At 40.8% G+C, this 19,638-nt stretch overlaps 1 protein-coding gene across 1 annotated transcript in view; it reads left to right on the top strand.

The window, feature by feature from the left end:
• The first annotated feature begins 280 nt into the window (after positions 1–280).
• The window catches only part of tnxba (tenascin XBa), a 50,189-nt gene continuing 30,831 nt past the window's right edge, over positions 281–19,638 (top strand). Inside the window, exons 1-6 of the mRNA XM_087286755.1 lie at positions 281–630; positions 1,429–5,636; positions 12,722–12,925; positions 13,477–14,523; positions 14,940–15,062; positions 16,135–16,278. Coding sequence (XP_087142881.1) covers positions 1,523–5,636; positions 12,722–12,925; positions 13,477–14,523; positions 14,940–15,062; positions 16,135–16,278 — 5,632 coding nt within the window. The 5' untranslated portion in view covers positions 281–630; positions 1,429–1,522. The remainder of the gene's footprint in view (positions 631–1,428; positions 5,637–12,721; positions 12,926–13,476; positions 14,524–14,939; positions 15,063–16,134; positions 16,279–19,638) is intronic.

The following is a 19,638-nucleotide window of genomic DNA, read 5'->3' as shown; positions in this document are numbered from 1 at the left end:
ATATATATATATATATATATATTTTTTTTTTTTTTTTTTTTTTTTTTTTTTTTTACAAATGATATAGAAAAGTTTGTTGTTTAAATTAAAATATTGTCCTTTAAAGTATTGGTGACTTCTCTTTAGCATAAATAACATTATGTTAAATATTTATTTCTCTGTTTTGCTTGAAAAGTACATTTATTTGAAAAACATCAAAGAGAAAAAGTTCATGTTTTTTAAATCCAAATTTAATTCTTCTCATTTTTACAAAAAGTATGCCAATAATACCATAATATTTGGGTGAACTGTCTCTCTAAGACAGTTGAAGTGTTAAAGATGTCTTTCTTTTTGTTAGAGTGTGAAAGATGAAAGATGAGAGTTTAACATCGGCAGAGACCAATTTTGGAAAGCACCAATAAAACTTTCAGAAGCATTCAGGGAATATGTTCAATTTAAACTGGCAAGGAGGCGGAGTGTGGAAAAACTTTAAGTGTGAGGGCATTTGATTGTCCCGAGTCCTCTTGGCTACTGGAGCTCATGTTCACCATCGCTCCTTCTCCATTAATCTCAGTCAGTTACAGGAGGTTCTCAATGCTGATGGAAGGAACTTTTTTTCAACACAGAACAGGATAGCAGCTCCAAACACAGGTCAGACAAATTCTACTACAATTTATTGATTTTCAGAGTTGTTGTCAGCAAGCATTGCATTTATTTTAAGCTGGCTGAACATTTTGCTTTAAAAAAAAAAACTCAATGTAAGATTACATCAATTTATACATTATTAAAATATCAATGTAAAATGTATAGTATACATGTAGATGAATAAATTAGTAGCTAAATAAAAATAGATGATAGATAGATAGATAGATAGATAGATAGATAGATAGATAGATAGATAGATAGATAGATAGATAGATAGATAGATAGATAGATAGATAGATAGATAGATAGATAGATAGATAGATAGATAGATAGATAGATAGATAGATAGATAGATAGATAGATAGATAGATAGATAGATAGATAGATAGATAGATAGATAGATAGATAGATAGATAGATAGATAGATAGATGTAACCTCCGGTTATTACATTTTTTAGATGCTTCTGTGGTGAGCAAGTGTTTTTTTTTTTTTTCCCAACTAGAAACTGGTCCTGTATGTATTTATCGGCCTAAGCAAAGATTATGTAAGGGTTGAGTGAAAGACATTCTGTGAGAGGTGGACAGTGCTGCTCTGTTGCTGCGGTACAGTCCCACTGCTGATAGGGGTTTTGAGGAGATTTTTTTTTAAAGATGCAGTCTTGAGCCCATCCCAGCTCATCTCAGCCTGATATACATTTCAAAAGTGTGTAAATTAATGGAGTAAATCAATGGGTGAATAAGAAAGAAGTGCATTGCAAGGATAAACTAATGGGAATTTAACTCTGTTTTTTTGTTTGTTTTTAGGGAACAAATCCATTATATCCCAAAGACAAGTCGAATAGCTGGGGAAAATAACTTAATTTAGGCTTTATATTATTAGTATAGATCATTAATTTGTATGAATAAACTGGGCACATCAACCCAGTATAAAATGTTAATCTCATTAGTTTTTCTCATTCTAAATGTGTCTTTTCTTCAAGGCACACTTAGCGAGAATAAAAATGACACTATCAAAACCATAGACCATACCTTTAGTTATCATATTCCCGTACAAGTAACTACACCATTAAGCACAAAAGTAAAAAAACAAACTCATGCTGCTTCTTCAAAAATGAGCAACAGCAATCAGACTCTTCCATTCACTCCGAAGCCTGTTGTAGATGATATCCAGAAATCTGTCCCTCTTTTTCAAGACACACTTAGTGCCAAGGACAATTCTACTTCGGAATCAAGATTGAATGCACATAATGTGCATAAACCCTTAACCAGATTATCAAACACCAAAATCAGAAACCAAACTCAATCTACTTCATCAATAAGTAGCAGCATCAGTCAGACTCTCCCATCCTCTACAGAGCCTGCTGTAGATGGTGTTCAGAAACCTGTGCTTGCTTTAAGAGGCAAACTTAATGAGAAAAAACATTCTACTGTGCAGTCAACAGCACACCTAGGTAGTCTTGACATTCCAAAGCTGGTGACAACAAAGCTAATTAACAAAATGAAAAACCAGACTCGTCCTACTTTGGCAAAACCGAGCAGTGTTAACCAGACTCTTCCATCAGTTAAAAAGATTGTTGCAGATCAAAGTACAATTACTGAGAAAAAAAATTCCACTGCAAATTTACCTACCCAAATTATTTCTGTGCCAAAGACTGACAAGAAAACCAAAAACCATACTCAGTCCACTTTCTCAATAACTAGCAACATCAATCAACATCAAGACATTGTTGAGAAGCATCCACCTTCTTTGCAGGACCCACATAGTCAAAAGAAAAACTCTACGATGAAGTCTCCAACCCAAACTATTAAAGTTGTGACTACTTCATTAAATAGCAAAAAAAAGGACCAAACTCAATCTACTTCCTTGACATATAGCAAAGTGAACCAATCTCTCTCGTCCTCTACAAAGCCTAATATTCATACTAGCCAAAAGCCAATGCAAGGTGTTCAAAACAAAATTAGTGAGAAGACAAATTCTACTAATAAGTCAACAGTCAGTAATGTTAATGTTCAGAAACCAGCTACTAAATTAAACACCAAACTGAAAGTACAAACTCAATATACTTCTTCAACAAAAACACAGGTAAATCAGATTCTCACAACCTCTAAAAGACCTGAGGTGGACTCCATACAGAATCCTGTCCAAAGTGTACAAAACACAATTAGTGGAAAGAAAAATTCCACTACTAAGTCAACTGTCAACACTATTAATGTTCAGAAACCAGTAACTTCTTTGTTGAAGACCAAACTAAAAGAACAAACTCAATCCTCTTCTTCAACAAGTCAATTAAATCAGACTCTCACAACCTCTCAAAAGCCTGGGGTGGACTCCATACACAAACCTGTCCAAAGTCTACAAATCACATTTGGTGGCAAGACAAATTCTACCACTAAGTCAATAGTCAACATTGTTGATGTTCAGAAACCAGCTACTAAATTAAACACCAAAATGAAAGTACAAACTCAATCTACGTCTTTAACAACAACACAGGTAAATCTGACTCTCCCATCATCTACAATGCCTGAGGTGGACTTCGTACAAAAACCTGTCCAAAGTGTACAAAACACAATTAGTGGCAAGAAAAATTCTACTACTAAGTCAACAGTTAACACTATTAATGTTCAGAAACCAGTAACTTCTTTATTGAAGACAAAACTGAAAGAACAAACTCAATCTACTCCTTCAACAAGTCAAGTAAAACAGACTCTCACAACCTCTTCAAAGCCTGAGGTGGACACCACACAGAAACCTGTCCAAAGTGTACAAAACACAATTGGTGACAAGAAAAATTCTACCACTGAGTCTATAGTCAACACTATTAATGTTCAAAATCCAGCTACTAGATTAAACACCAAACTTAAAGACCAAACTCAATCTACTTCTTCAACAACTAGCAAAGTAAATCACACTCTTCCCTCATCTACAATGCCTGATGTGGACACTGTCAAGAAACCTATCCAAAGTCTACAAAACAAAATTGGTGACAAGAAAAATTCTACTACTAAGTCAACAGTCAACACTATTAACATTCAGAAACCAGTAACTTCTTTATTGAAGACCAAACTCAAAGAACAAACTCAATCTACTCCTTCAACAAGTCAAGTAAATCAGACACTTACAACCTCTACAAAGCCTGAGGTAAACTCCATACAGAATCCTGTTCAAAGTGTACAAAACACAGTTAGTGACAAGAATAATTCCACAACTAAGTCAACTGTCAACACTATTAAAGTTCAGAAACCAGTAACTTCTTTACTGAAGACAAAACTTAAAGAAAAAACTCAATCTACTCCCTCAACAAGTCAAGTAAATCAGACCCATACGACTTCCACAAAGCCTGAGGTGGAATCCATACAGAATCCTGTCCAAAGTGTACAAGACACAATTAGTGGCAAGAAAAATTCTACTACTAAATCAACAGTCAACACTATTAACGTTCAGAAACCAGTAACTTCTTTATTGAAGACAAAACTCAAAGAACAAACCCAATCTACTCCTTCAACAAGTCAAGTAAATCAGACTCTTACATCCTCTATAAAGCCTGAGGTGGATTCCATACAGAAACCTGTCCAAAGTGCAAAAAACACAATTGGTGACCAGACAAATTCTACCACTAAGTCAACAGTCAACATTATTAATGTTAAGAAGCCAGTAACTACATTATTGAAAAACAAACAGAAAGAAAGAACTCAATCTATTTCTTCAACAACAAGTCAAGTAAATCAGACTCTCCCAACCTCTACAAAGTCTGATGTGGACTCCATACAGAAGCCTGTCCAAAGTGTGCAAACCACAATCAATGACAAGAAAAATTCTACTACTAAGTCAACAGACAATCATATTATTGTTCAGAAACCAGTAGGTACATTACTAAAAAACAAAATGAGAATCCAAGCTCTCTCTAATTCTACAAAAAACAGCATTATAGATCAAACTTCTCTTTCTGCTAAGCCTGCTGTAGATGTTGTGCAAAAACCTGTGTCTCCTTCTCCAACTACATTTGGTGAGAAGAGAAACACTACTACCAAGTTAGTGAGCCACAATATTAATGTTAATGCTTCAAAGCCTGAAAACACTAAGGTTCAAACTCAGTCAGTTTCTTCAAAACCTACTCACATTAATCAGACTCTCTTATCCACACCAAAGCCTGCTGTAGATGTTAAGACACCTGGGTCTGCTCTACAAGACATATCTGGTACAAAGAAAAATTCCACATCCAAGTTAACAGCTCAAACTATTAGGAATAATGTTCCAACACTAACTACATTGTTAAATGTTAAACTGAAAAACCAGACTCATCCTTCTTTTTCAACGATAAGCCATGTCAATCAGACTGTCCCATTCAGCACAAAATTTGTGGATGAAGTCACACATAGAATGAAGAAAAATTCTACTGTCAAGGCAAGGTTACAAACAATTAATATCAATGCATCAAAGCCAGTAACTACATCATTACACACTAAAACGAAAAACCAAACTCAATCAACATCATTAAAAATAAGCAAAGCCAATCAGACATCCCCATCTACCACTAAGCCTGTTGAGGGTGAAATCAGCCTTGGCAAGAAAAAAAATGTTACTGTCAAGTCAGCTTCTCAATCTATTGATGTTCATGCATCAAAGCCAATAACTACACCACCAAACACCAAAACGAAAAACCAAACTAAGCCTAGTTCATCAAAAAATAACAACAATGATCAAGCTGTCACATCCACAAGCCCTGTGATGGATGGCACACAAAATCTAGATATAGACAAACTTGCAGAGAGTTCACCAATTAAAATAGTTATAACCGAGGGTTGTGTTCAGCGGAAGTCTCAGGGAGATGTAGGTAACATAACTAAAATACGAGAAACAGAACTAAGTTTGAATCCTGGATCTCCTCTGGTTATGACTCATCGAATCAACCTGGTACAAGGAACATGCAATGGAGGTTGTGAGACGGACATGGCTGCACTGAGGGAAAGAATTGAGCTTCTTGAAAAGGAGATGTCAGCTATTAAACAAATGTGTAAGTACAAGCATGAATTATTTTATCTTTTTTTTTTTTTAAATTTCAGTTAAAGAGATAATCACCCCAAAATATAAAATTTACTGTGTTTAATCAACCTCAAATGGTTCCAAACCTTTATGAGTTTTTTTTTCTTTTTTCTTTCTGATGACTACAAAATAACATATTTTAAACAAAACTCAAAACCTGTAAACATTGACTTCCATAGTAAGAAAAACGTTCGAGGTTACTAAAGTAACCCTTCGTTCCCCGAGGAGGGGAACGGAAGCACTATAAGTGGATTTGATTTGTAAAATCCACGCATTGGGAGGATTCGGATCAGAAGCCGCTTGTCTGGAGAGTATTGAACGGGCCAATGAATGAAATTAATTGGCAGCGTAAGCTTGCGCAGGTGTGCGACATCTGCAATTATCTCAGCATATAAGCACACCTGAAGCCAGCAGACGCCATCCTTTTAAGCTGAAGAGACTTTCAAACAGCTAAGGGACAGTCATTATGGCGACGGAGTATAGTGCTTCCGTTCCCCTCCTCGGGGAACGAAGGGTTACTTTAGTAACCTCGAACGTTCCCCTTCGGGGGGAACTTCAGCACTATAAGTGGATTTGATTTGTAAAATCCACGCATTGGGAGCCCATTGAAAGCGCCATAATGACTGCACCTTACCAACACCCCTGATGAGGAGATAGTCAAGCAAGCGTGACGCACCCACATCATGGGGGGCGCGGTCCTCCAACGTGTCCCTGGCCCTAATTTATCCTACTTCAACAGAAGTTTTACGGATTTAGATATATTTTTTGGGAAGTCGTGAGCATCTAGATAATTCTAGGAAATACGACAGTACGTTGGGAAGCGTGCAATCCCGATAGGGAGGACGCTGCGGAGGCCATCCGTTACCCAAGGGGGGGATAGATGGCAGAATTTACATATGGACTAGCCCTAAAAAGGGGGAGTACGCATAGCAAAAGAGTGGTTAGCGGAGAGGGAAGACACGGGTCCGCCCAGGGGGGGGACTTAACCGTGGCGGAATAAGCATATGGGATCGCCTAGTGGGGATCACGCATAGCAGGCACCTATACCCAAAACGCGGGCTGACCAGCGGGCAGACCTACAACGTAATGGGCCAGCAAGTGACTCCTCCGCTGAGTCAGTGCTGGGGGCCACGGAGGAATCTGCAGGGCTCACCTGATGGGGAACTTTACTGACAGATAAAAAAGGCGCATGTACCTCCGTGTTAGGGAGAATGGCGCAGCAAGCGTGTTTCAACACCCTACCGAGTTGTCTCCTCAATCACCAAAGGGTTACCTAATACCCTTGAGGAAACCGGCTCCACTCGCAGATTGTAAAACCTTGCAAATGTGTTGGGTGTCGCCCAGCCCGCAGCTCTACAGATGTCTGTTAGAGAGGCGCCGCGTGCACGCGCCCAAGAGGATGCAACGCTCCGAGTGGAGTGTGCACGAACTCCCGGGGGACACGGCTGACCTCGACTCGAATAAGCGAGTGAAATGGCATCCACAATCCAGTGGGATAATCTTTGTTTCGATACGGCACTTCCCTGCTGCCGACCGCCATAACAGACAAAGAGCTGCTCAGATGATCTAAAATTCTGAGTACGGTCCACATAAATGCGCAGAGCGCAAACTGGACAAAGTAAAGAAAGGGCTGGGTCTGCCTCCTCCGGGGGCAGCGCTTGCAGGTTCACTACCTGATCTCTAAAGGGGGTGGTAGGAACCTTGGGCACATAACCGGGGCGGGGTCTCAGGATGACGTGAGAGTAATCCGGCCCGAATTCCAGGCATGAGTCACTGACCGAAACTGCCTCCAGGTCCCCGACCCTCTTGATGGAGGCCAACGCAACCAGCAGAGCTGTCTTCAGGGACAGAAATCTTAGAGATACTGATTCGAGTGGCTCAAAGGGATCGGATCGCAGACTCGTGAGAACGAGGGCGAGATCCCAAGAGGGCATGAGAGGGGGGCGAGATGGATTAATTCGCCTAGCACCCCTAAGGAACTGGATGACCAGGTTATGCTTTCCCACGGTGCCGCCAGCTACCGCGCTATGATAAGCGGAGATGGCGGCCACGTAAACCTTGAGAGTGGAGGGCGACAGCCTGCTGTCCAACTTCTCTTGAAGGAAAGAGAGCACAACACTAATCTGGCAATTTCGGGGGTCTTCTCTGCGAGAGACGCACCATTCAGTGAATAGACTCCACTTCAGGGCGTAGGCGCGCCTCGTGGAGGGGGCTCTAGCCTGAGTGATGGTATTAACCACCGCAGTCGGTAGGTTACCTAAGTCTTCCTCGCGTCTAGGGACCACACGTGGAGGTTCCAAAGATCGGGGCGAGGGTGCCAGATGGTGCCCTGTCCCTGAGAGAGTAGGTCCTCTCTCAAGGGGATCCGCCAGGGGAGGGCCGTCGCGAGGAGTGAGAGCTCTGATATCCAGGTCCGGTTGGGCCAAAGGGGCGCAACTAGCAGAACCTGTTCCTCGTCCTCCCTGACCTTGCACAGAAACTGCGCAAGCAGGCTCACTGGGGGAAACGCATACTTGCGCATGCCCCGAGGCCAGCTGTGGGCCAGTGCATCTGTGCCGAGAGAGCCCTCGGTCAGGGAAAAAAACAACTGGCAGTGAGCGTTCTCGGGGGAAGCAAACAGATCGATCTGGGCCTCCCCGAATCGCGCCCATATCAGCTGAACAGACTCGGGGTGGAGTCTCCATTCTCCAGGACGTAACAGCTGTCGTGAGAGCGCATCGGCTGCACGATTGAGCGTGCCTGGGACGTGAATGGCGCGCGGGCAGCAGCAATTTCAGCCGCGGGTGACTCCAGAGGAGCAGACGGCGGGCGAGCTGAGACATGCGGCGAGAGCGCATACCCCCCATGCGGTTGATATACGCCGCCGCCGCCATACTGTCCGTCCTGACCAGCACGTGTTGCCGCTCCAGCACCGGTAAAAAGCGGTGGAGAGCGAGGAACACTGCCAACAGCTCTAGGCGATTGATATGCCAATGCAGCTGGGCACCCTTCCAGAGGCCCGCAGCCGCATGCCCGCGACACACGGCCCCCCAACCCGTGTTGGAAGCGTCTGTTGAAACAACAACATGGCTGGACGCCTGTCCTAGAGGCACACCGGCCTGTAGGAACGAGGGGTCGTTCCAAGGGCTGAGGGCGCGGCGACACAGCGCAGTAACCGAGACCCGGTGTGTGCCCACGTGCCATGCGCGTCTGGGGACCCGATCGTGAAGCCAGTGCTGAAGTGATCTCATATGGAGCAACCCGAGCGGCGTGACGGCGGCTGCGGATGCCATATGCCCCAGGAGCCTCTGAAAGAACTTCAGTGGGACCACTAGTTTGCTGTCGAGCTCCCTCAGACAGTTCAGCAACAGGCGAGCGCGTTCCTCGGAGAGGTGCGCTACCATGGTGATCGAGTCCAGCTCCATCCCGAGAAAAGAAATCCTCTGCACGGGGGCAAGTTTGCTCTTTTCTCGGTTGACCTGAAGCCCCAGTAGGCGGAGATGCCGAAGCACCTTGTCCCTGTGCATAATCAATTGCTCCCGCGAGTGGGCTAAAATCAGCCAGTCGTCGAGATAATTGAGTATGCGAATGCCCGCGAGCCGAAGGGGCGCTAGGGCACCCTCCGCGAGTTTGGTGAAGACCCGCGGAGACAGAGAGAGCATAGTCGGTCGCGGTGCGCAGCTCATGTAATAAGCTTGGGTTGGACCCGCCCTCGTGCAGCTCGGCCAGCGCCTGCGCTTGGTAGCGCTGGTAGGTGGCCATCGCGTGCAAAGCAGAAGCAGCCTGGCCCGCAGCCTTATAAGCTCTGGCTCCGAGGGAGGCAGACAACCTACAGGCTTTGGACGGGAGGCGGGGCAAACCCTGCCACGTAGAGGCGCCGCGCGGACAAAGATTGACCGCGATAGCGCGCTCCACTGACGGGATCGCCTCATACCCCCTGGCAGCTCCGCCGTCAAGGGCGGTGAGGGCGGAGGCACACGCAGCACGGGCAGAGAAAGGTGCCCTCCAAGACTGCGTGAGCCTACTGTGCACTTCCGGGAAGAAGGGGACGAGAGGCTTCGAAGGCTTCGCCTTCTGGTCCTCTACGTAGCACCCATCTAGTCGGTCCGGCCGCGGAGCTGGGGGATAAACCATCTCCAACCCCACGGCCGAAGCAGCCCGGGAAAGCACGGCTAACATGTCCGCTTCAGGATCCGATTTGACAGCGCTCACCTGCCCGGAGGGGGCGAGTGGGTCCGGATCTTCGTCGGACAGTGAAAGCCCACCCTCCGATGCCGCGGAGGACATCTGATCTCCGGTGTCAGCGAGTGTGAGAGCTACCATCTGGTTAGACGGATCACTCTCACCACCCGAAGCTTGGATGGAGTGCCGTGAGGAGCGAGAGGTCCGCGAGCCCGTGGGCGGCGGATTATCTCCCGCTGAAACCCTCAGATCTGCCCGAGCGCCCGCTGCTTTTTTAGAACAGGAGGCATTGGGGTGGCTCGCTCTCTTGCGAAAGTTAGCCGCGATCTTAGCTGTGCAACGGTCATGGCATCGCAATGACGACATGAACCGCCCGCGAGCACCGCATTAACATGCTGGACCCCCAAACATGCAATGCAGTGATCGTGTCCATCATCCGGAGCCAGGAAACCCCCGCATCCAGAAACGCACAGTCGGAGCGCCATCCTGAAAAGGACGTGCTGCACGACTGTGTTGCTCTTTTAGGAAAGTTGCAACTATACGCACCGCTCTGGAGGACCGGACCCAAAGAACCGCAGGCAAGGGAGTAACCCAGCTCGACCGTCTGCCACCGCGAAGACCCACTCTGGACCGGGAGACACACTCGTTCGCTCTGAAGTGCTGATCAGCAAGAGGAACCCTCATCGACTCACTCAGAAAGGATCTGAAGCGAAAAGGATGGCGTCTGCTGGCTTCAGGTGTGCTTATATGCTGAGATAATTGCAGATGTCGCACACCTGCGCAAGCTTACGCTGCCAATTAATTTAATTCATTGGCCCGTTCAATACTCTCCAGACAAGCGGCTTCTGATCCGAATCCTCCCAATGCGTGGATTTTACAAATCAAATCCACTTATAGTGCTGAAGTTCCCCCCGAAGGGGAACAAATGCTTTGCAAGTCATGGTTACATGTTTCCAGTATCACACAAGCACCTTTGGGGCTCAACCGTGTTCATTTGACATCAAAGGAATGTGGGATTCATTTTCACATGACTTCTGGATTTAGACAACCCAAGCCTGCCTTTAAAGGTGTTGTGTATGATCCACTTTGAGGTGTAAATAAAAACCAGTGAGTGAATTCAAGCTGAGTGCACTAGAAGGAATGCCGTTTTGTTTGTGCTTTGCTACTCAATTAATTCCTCAAGTGGATTAGACTTTGGTCAGACAACTTTTGGTCAGATCCTGTGATAGTTATTTAATATTTTGCGAGCTCTCTATTAGTCATGTAAAAAAATGTCAATTTAACAATTAAATAACAATTGATTTCTAAAATTCATTTGGCACATAAACTCTCTCAACACATTATGGGATTGACTGAGTGCCCTCAGACATGACTACAAACGGCTGCTAAATCAAATAGTGCATTATTTAAAGGTTTAGCGACTCAAACCTTTAAAGATTAAGGTGCTTCTATCCACAATCGCTCTCTGTCTGCTCTTGCAAATTATTTTGTGCAATTTGATTCGTCAGGCCCCTCTCATATATATGATCATTACAAAACTGGTATACTGCAAAATGGATGTCAGCAACATATTTGAATGGCCAGTGAGCAATGCATTTTTAATTGTGCAATATGTAAGTTTGATACCCAGTGGTTAAACTAGGTATTTCACTCCTGGTTCAAAAGCACAGGTTGCCAGATTGGCAACATCAGCAGGACCGTGCCTGACTATCAAGCCTAAAGCTTGATTTAAGGCTGATCCAAGTCTTGTTTTAAATAGCAACTGCATGCGAGGAAAATTTTACATATTAAGCCTAAAATTAATATTTTAGAAACGGCTTCTATTACTTGTAGCTGACAATGATCACCTCAGGTACACCTCATGTGCTTTATTCAGTGATAAATGCTAATATTGTGACTTTGAATGCCATTTTACTAGACATTTAATGGCATTTACTGAAAGCAGCACCATAGTTTACCTCAGATTTGGAAAATAAAATCAAATAATTTTAAATTAAACTTTAGTACTGTGCTAGCCAACACATATCAGTGTTTAATATGAATTAATTAGATAAAAAACCTTACCATTTTGTTGGAGTGCAGTAAGTGCACTATCCTGTGCTTCTATATGGCTGTATTTACATTTCTGTCATGTTTTGTCTGGTGCAAACAGTCAAAATCGCTTGTCACTACAAATCTCATTGCGTAGCGCGTTTTTAGGACACAGGGTTACAATGTAACCTGCTCACCTAATGTTTATGTTCACAATATTTATATTATTTGCTAACTAAAACCACCTCATGTAGAACTCTGAATCTGCATCTCATTTCAGAGTCTGCCACTTTGAGAGCCTTTCTGACTGAATAAATTTAATTTGCTGTTTTCCACCAAGGCAACCTGGGATGCTGAAATATACTTGGCTAAACGAGCAGTGGCAGGTTAAAGATACCAAAACAAAGACAGACGTTCTAGCATGGAACGCACATTTTTAAAGCAGAATATGAATGTTCACTTAGCAAGTTTCTTAAATATGGGAAAACATATGATATTTTTATGCTTTAGAAGAGTCAAAAACTTACATACTGCACCTTTAAAACAAAAATTCTCTAATGTAAATAGCAACTTACTCCAATTTGATGATTTGCTACAAGACTGTTGTAGTGCTTAGTCTGATAGTTGTGACAACCAGTACTCTGTTCAAACACAATTCTTTCCACAAGCTCACATAAAAAAAACATACAAAGAGCTTGGACATATGAACAGTTTGTTTGTTTGTCAAGATGAAAAAATTATGAGAATTTACTTACTGCACCCTTATTGGAAATGTTAAAAAATATTATTAATCAAGTATGTGTTATGACAATGCATATACATTAGAACTGAATGAACTGGTTATTACACTTTATCTGTCTTCAGGTGTTCCGTGCTCAGGAGAGCAGTGCCCTAAAAACTGTAGTGGCCAGGGCAAGTGTGAAGAAGGAAAGTGTGTTTGTTTCCAGGGCTTCAGTGGTCCAGACTGCAGTAGTAAAGCATGCCCCTCTAACTGCAACAAAAAAGGGAAGTGTGTGAAGGGAAAGTGTGTGTGCCAGACTGGTTTTACAGGCATAGGCTGCAGTAAAGGTGAGTCTGCATTATACACATATAGGAATCCATCACATCTTAGAATTCAAGTTTCATTTCACAATTGAGTGTCTGGAAATACTGTTGATGGTGTGTCTTTCATGAAAGAAAATATAAGGGGAAATTTAGTTCATGTCAATGCAACAGTTTTCCATACAATGAAAAAAATGGCTAACAGAGACAGTCAAACCTACCTCCAAAACCACAGGAAATTGCTATAGTACAGGCAATGTGATCAGTTTTAATGTGAGGAATCAACATAATCTTGTATATTTTGTATGATAAACAGCTTTTTCATGGTGTTTTGTTGTTGGTGTTTTAAATTTTATAGCTAAACAGTTCATGGTTCCAAACTATTTGAATTCCAAAGGAAATTGAAAGATGTACGTAGATACAAAGATAAACATCATTGATGCTGTAATGTTTAATTTGTTACATGGAGGGAAAAAAATCATAATTTTGTAATCATAAGAGTGTATGATACATTTTAATTATGGGTTGAACTACTTATTTAAGATTGCAAGTCTCACTTTAAATGATTTTTCCTATAGCTATAGACGAGAGGATCACAGTAACTGTTGAAACTGTGACTATGAAGATGTCCAGTGCCATGCCAGACACAAAAACTGTCAAGACAAGGCCAGACAAGGCAATTTTAGTGAAAGAGACAGTTACAAAGGTCCCAAAGAAACACACTACAGCCAAGCCAACAGTAAAGCCAAGTCCCACCGCCTCCACAGATAAAGTCCTGTCCCATACCACAGGGAAAGACTACATTAAGATTGTTGGGCAACAATCTGAAAGCATGAAACTTCAAGAACAAACAAAGGGTAAAACAACAGTCATAAAGATGGGTTCAGACAATCAAGCACAAACTGATTTAAGTGACAAGAGCCATAATGCTAAGGATGAGCCTGCCTATCAGAATGTGACTCAAAGATCTGTAAAGAAGAGTAATGGAACTTCCAAAATTCTGCATAATTTGTTTAAAGGGTCAATGAATGTAACTCGGTCCAAGACAAAGATTACTACAAGAACTGCAGGAGATCAAGGGGAAGAAAGCAAGACCAATGCTGTCTCTGCTGAAAAAGACGAGAAGTTGTTTCATGGCAATGTAACAACAGTTCAAGCTGAGAAGAAGTCTGATAAGCCTGAAATTGATGCAAGTGTTGAATCCAAAGCTCATATGAAGCATTTCAGTAAAACTAGCAGCAGATTATCTGTCATTGGGTCAGTTGAGGTTCATAACATCACTTCTACTGGCTTCATTATGTCTTGGGAAGCACATCGAGACAAGTTCAAGAACTTCACTGTCACAAGAAGGGAAATCAAAGCAGGAAATGAAGATTCTGAGAAAATTCATGAAGCAATAGAAAATGTAACAGATGCTGAAAGGCTGGGATCAAACAGAACCTTGACTAAAATACTCAGTAGCAAATCTGAAGGAAACGCTATGAAAAAGTTTTCACAAATTCTAGCTGGTACAACTCGATCATATCATTTTAAAGGCCTTCAACCTCAAACTCAATATGCGATTTCCTTGTTTGGCTCTGGTCCTGGCATGCGATCCAAGATTCACCGCATTACATTATCCACAGGTACTGTAGGTTCCCATACTTCCTGCTTTGATTTACTCCAATAAATATGAGCATTTACTTTCTAGTGGTGCATTGGCAGTATTTGAGCATGATCAAACCTTTTATAAATACATAGACTACGGTGCCTTAAATATTATAAATGTTGATGTTGGCACGACTTGCTTACACTATTTAAGTCATAAATACTAAGCACAAGTACAAAACGGTCTTTGAATTTCTTTGACTCTTGTCTTAGAATTTCCAGTGCTAAAATTAATGATGTGTGCTGTAAATTGGTGAATGGTGATGCTTAATATTAAATCATTTTAAGAGTGAATGCACCAATTGATTACTTGGGTAATACGGCATATTTATATAAGAATATAAGTGTTTCAGGACTCTAAAATTTATCATTGCTATATTTCTCTCTTTTTTAGGCCCTGAGCCGCCCACTGACCTGGTGTTCAGCAACATAACAGAAACATCCTTTTCACTGTCCTGGGCAAAACCTAAAAGCATAGTGGCAGAATTTAAAGTCAAATACATCAACACTGTGACTGGTACGGTAAATCTGTTTAAATTAATCCTTTTCATAAGGTGTTGATGCCCATTTAACAGTCATCAGTTTCAAATCTTTAAATGTTTTGATATTTGCATTTAAAATATATGTACATTTTTAAAGCTATAGTTTGTATTATACCCTATTTGCGTAAATTACAAAAAGTGTGGTTTATTTATAACATTTTGAGAGGATCACGTGCTTCTGATCAACACGGCTGGCACCTCATTAGCTTCATAATCTGCCCTATTACAATTATGGAAGCATTATAAATAACCAGAGTTTTTTAGTCCAGTTATCTTCCGTCTTTAAGTTTCCCTCCTTACACCCCTACTTCCCACTCTATTATCTGATTGGGAGACACGGTGGCCCAATGGCTAGCATTCTTGCCTCACAGCAAGAACACCGCTGGTCCAACCTCCTATCGGGCTGGTTGGCGATTCTGTTGCAGAGTTTCCATGTTCTCCCCATGTTCACGTGGGTTTCCCCCGGGTTTCCCGGTTTCCTCCCACCGTCCAAAAACATACACTATAGCCAAACGATTACACCAAATTCTCACCCAAGACATCCTTAGTTTACACTTCTCACACGGCGACAAGCAGGGGAGTTCTCGAGACCTACCTGAGCTTCTAACTGGAGGGAGCCGCAGGCTTGAGGATATTACCAGCTCAGGGCTCTCTTCCGGGACAGCATGCCAATACACTTTATTGATTATCAGCTGAGTGAATTCTTGAAAGCGAGTCAAAGCTTACGTGAGGGGTTTCTAATGGATGGGACAGTAAATTTGACATTGTTCTCTCTTCTGGCTGCCAATATTAGTTTCTCTTTATATTTTTGTTTTTTTGAAAGTCATTATGACACCCTTGTGGTTTTTCTTTAGTTATTTGAGCAAGTTGGAATGCAAAAAAATTGTAGTAGTCTTCCATTCACTGCACTCTACCCAACTATGTTGACCTACGCTGCTGAGAAACTCTAAACTTTGAAAAGGGTGTATTATACAATCATTATACGTGAGTACACTCATGCAGATATGTCACAATGTCATTTTAAAATGTCTTATCATTTCCCTGCAGGCGAGAGTGGCTCCATGTCTGTTGACTCCCAGCTGTCCCATGTTCTCCTGTCTAAGCTCACTGCTGGCACCACTTATGACATTACTGTGAGCTCAGTCCTGGATAAACTCGAGAGTGAGCCAGTCATAGCTTCTATCACCACAGGTTTGTATAATAATGAATCAAACAGCTACAAACAGAAACATTACAAACTTTTATTTGATACAAAACATATTGAAAGTAAAGTTGAACAATAAAACAAGGTTTGTGTACTCGTGTACTTAATGAATTTGTCAGCTTGTGTGAATGTGTCAGTTTACACAACAGTCAAAAAACTGCTGTATGTGAGATGTTATTAGGCTGGCTTGTGTAGCAAGCCAGACTACTGTTATCCTATTAAACTTATTATTATTATTATTATTAGGCTGGCTTGTGTAGCAAGCCAGACTACTGTTATCCTATTAAACTTATTATTATTAATATTATTATTATTCTTCTTCTGAGACTAAAAATTAAACTCTATCTCGTCCTAGGCCTTTCAAGCTATGACCATCAAACTCGGGTCAGACCTCCGAACTATTCTGACTCGAGTTGCTATATCCTTTCCGACTGATCCGACTTTCGGTTTTCCGAAAAACGTCCCGGGACCGTCGGAAAAATCCCATAGACGTAACATTGGATCAAACTTTGTGACCTCATAACTCCGCATCAGAATGTCACACAGACTTCTAACTGGGCTCATTTAACTCAGACTATCAAACTGCCAATGACTGATCACCTTTAAACTTTCTAGCCACGCCTTAGCAACCACTTTTGGACCCTAGAAACCGTCCCATAGACTTCCATTGCAAAATACTCTCATTGACTTTACATGGGATCAAACTTTGTGAACCCATAACTCTGCGTCAGACTGTCCTACAGACTAATGATTGAGCTCATTTAACTCAGTCTAGCCAGCAGCCAATCACTGATGGCCTTTTAACTTTCTAGCCACACCCTAACAACCAGATACTGCACCCTAGCAACTGTCCCATAGACTGCCATTAAAGAGGTTCAGACTGATATTGTCATGCTGCAGTGTGATAGAGACATGGGGGTTGTTTTTAACTGTTCATACTGGCAAGAAGCTTTGATACATCATCAGTCTAAGCTGTCAATCAACTCCATAGCAACAAAACAGACTAACCTAGCAACGATATAATAGCAGCTATATCTCAGCATCAGAACATCGTAGAGAGGCGGGGGTTGGCTTGTTTGACTCAGGCTCGCACACCATCTATCTATCTATCTATCTATCTATCTATCTATCTATCTATCTATCTATCTATCTATCTATCTATCTATCTATCTATCTATCTATCTATCTACCTCTACCTACCTATCTATCTATCTATCTATCTATCTATCTATCTATCTATCTATCTATCTATCTATCTATCTATCTATCTATCTATCTATTTATCTATCTCTAACTATCTATCTATCTATCTATCTATCTATCTATCTATCTATCTATCTATCTATCTATCTATCTATCTATCTATCTACTATCTATCTATCTATCTATCTATCTATCTATCTATCTATCTATCTATCTATCTATCTACCTCTACCTACCTATCTATCTATCTATCTATCTATCTATCTATCTATCTATCTATCTATCTATCTATCTATCTATCTATCTCTAACTATCTATCTATCTACTATCTATCTATCTATCTATCTATCTATCTATCTATCTATCTATCTATCTATCTATCTATCTATCTATCTATCTATCTATCTATCTATCTATCTATCTATCTATCTATTTATCTATCTCTAACTATCTATCTATCTATCTATCTATCTATCTATCTATCTATCTATCTATCTATCTATCTATCTATCTATCTATCTATCTATCTATCTATCTATCTCTAACTATCTATCTATCTCTAACTATCTATCTATCTATCTATCTATCTATCTATCTATCTATCTATCTATCTATCTATCTCTAACTATCTATCTATCTATCTATCTATCTATCTATCTATCTATCTATCTATCTATCTATCTATCTATCTATCTATCTATCTATCTATCTATCTATCTATCTATCCATCATGCTAGTTACATGCTAATTCATGCTAGAATCATGCTAGTTACATGCTAATTCATGCTAGAATCATGCTAGTCACATGCTAATTCATGCTAGAATCATGCTAGTCACATGCTAATTCATGCTAGAATCATGCTAGTCACATGCTAATTCATGCTAGAATCATGCCAGTCACATGCTAATTCATACTAGAATCATGCTAATATCTATCTAATATCATATCTATCTATCTATCTATCTATCTATCTATCTATCTATCTATCTATCTATCTATCTATCTAACTATCTATCTATCTCTAACTATCTATCTATCTATCTATCTATCTATCTATCTATCTATCTATCTATCTATCTATCTATCTATCTATCTATCTATCTATCTATCTATCTATTTATCTATCTCTAACTATCTATCTATCTATCTATCTATCTATCTATCTATCTATCTATCTATCTATCTATCTATCTATCTATCTATCTATCTCTAACTATCTATCTATCTCTAACTATCTATCTATCTATCTATCTATCTATCTATCTATCTATCTATCTATCTATCTATCTATCTATCTATCTATCTATCTATCCATCATGCTAGTTACATGCTAATTCATGCTAGAATCATGCTAGTTACATGCTAATTCATGCTAGAATCATGCTAGTCACATGCTAATTCATGCTAGAATCATGCTAGTCACATGCTAATTCATGCTAGAATCATGCTAGTCACATGCTAATTCATGCTAGAATCATGCCAGTCACATGCTAATTCATACTAGAATCATGCTAACAACATGCTAATTCATGCTAGAATCATGCTAGTCACATGCTAATTCATGCTAGAATCATGCTAACAACATGCTAATTCATGTTAGAATCATGCTAGTAGCATGCTAGTTCATGTTAGAATCATGCTAACAACATGCTAATTCATGCTAGAATCATGCTAGTAACATGCTAATTCATGCTAGAATCATGCTAACAACATGCTAATTCATGCTAGAATCATGCTAGTCACACGCTAATTCATGCTAGAATCATGCTAGTCAAATGCTAATTCATGCTAGAATCGTGCTAACAACATGCTAATTTATGCTAGAATCATGTCAGTAACATGCTAATTCATGCTAGAATCATGCTAGTAACATACTAATTCATGCTAGAATCATGCTAACAACATGATAATTCATGCTAGAATCATGCTAGTAACATGCAAATTCATGCTAGAATCATGCTAACAACCTGCAAATTCATGCTAGAATCGTGCTAATTCATGCTAAAATCATGCTAGTAACATGCTAATTCATGTTAAAATCATGCTAGGTACATGCTAATTCATGCTAGAATCATGCTAGTAACATGCTATATCATGCTAGAAACATGCTAATTCATACTAGAATCATGCTAGTAACATGCTA

Source organism: Danio rerio, chromosome 16 (genome assembly GCF_052040795.2).
Source record: "Danio rerio strain M-AB ecotype USA chromosome 16, GRCz13ab, whole genome shotgun sequence".
Classification (NCBI taxonomy): Eukaryota; Metazoa; Chordata; class Actinopteri; order Cypriniformes; family Danionidae; genus Danio; species Danio rerio.
The sequence above is the reverse complement of the archived record's forward strand: the minus strand, read 5'-3'. Positions and strand labels throughout refer to the sequence as shown.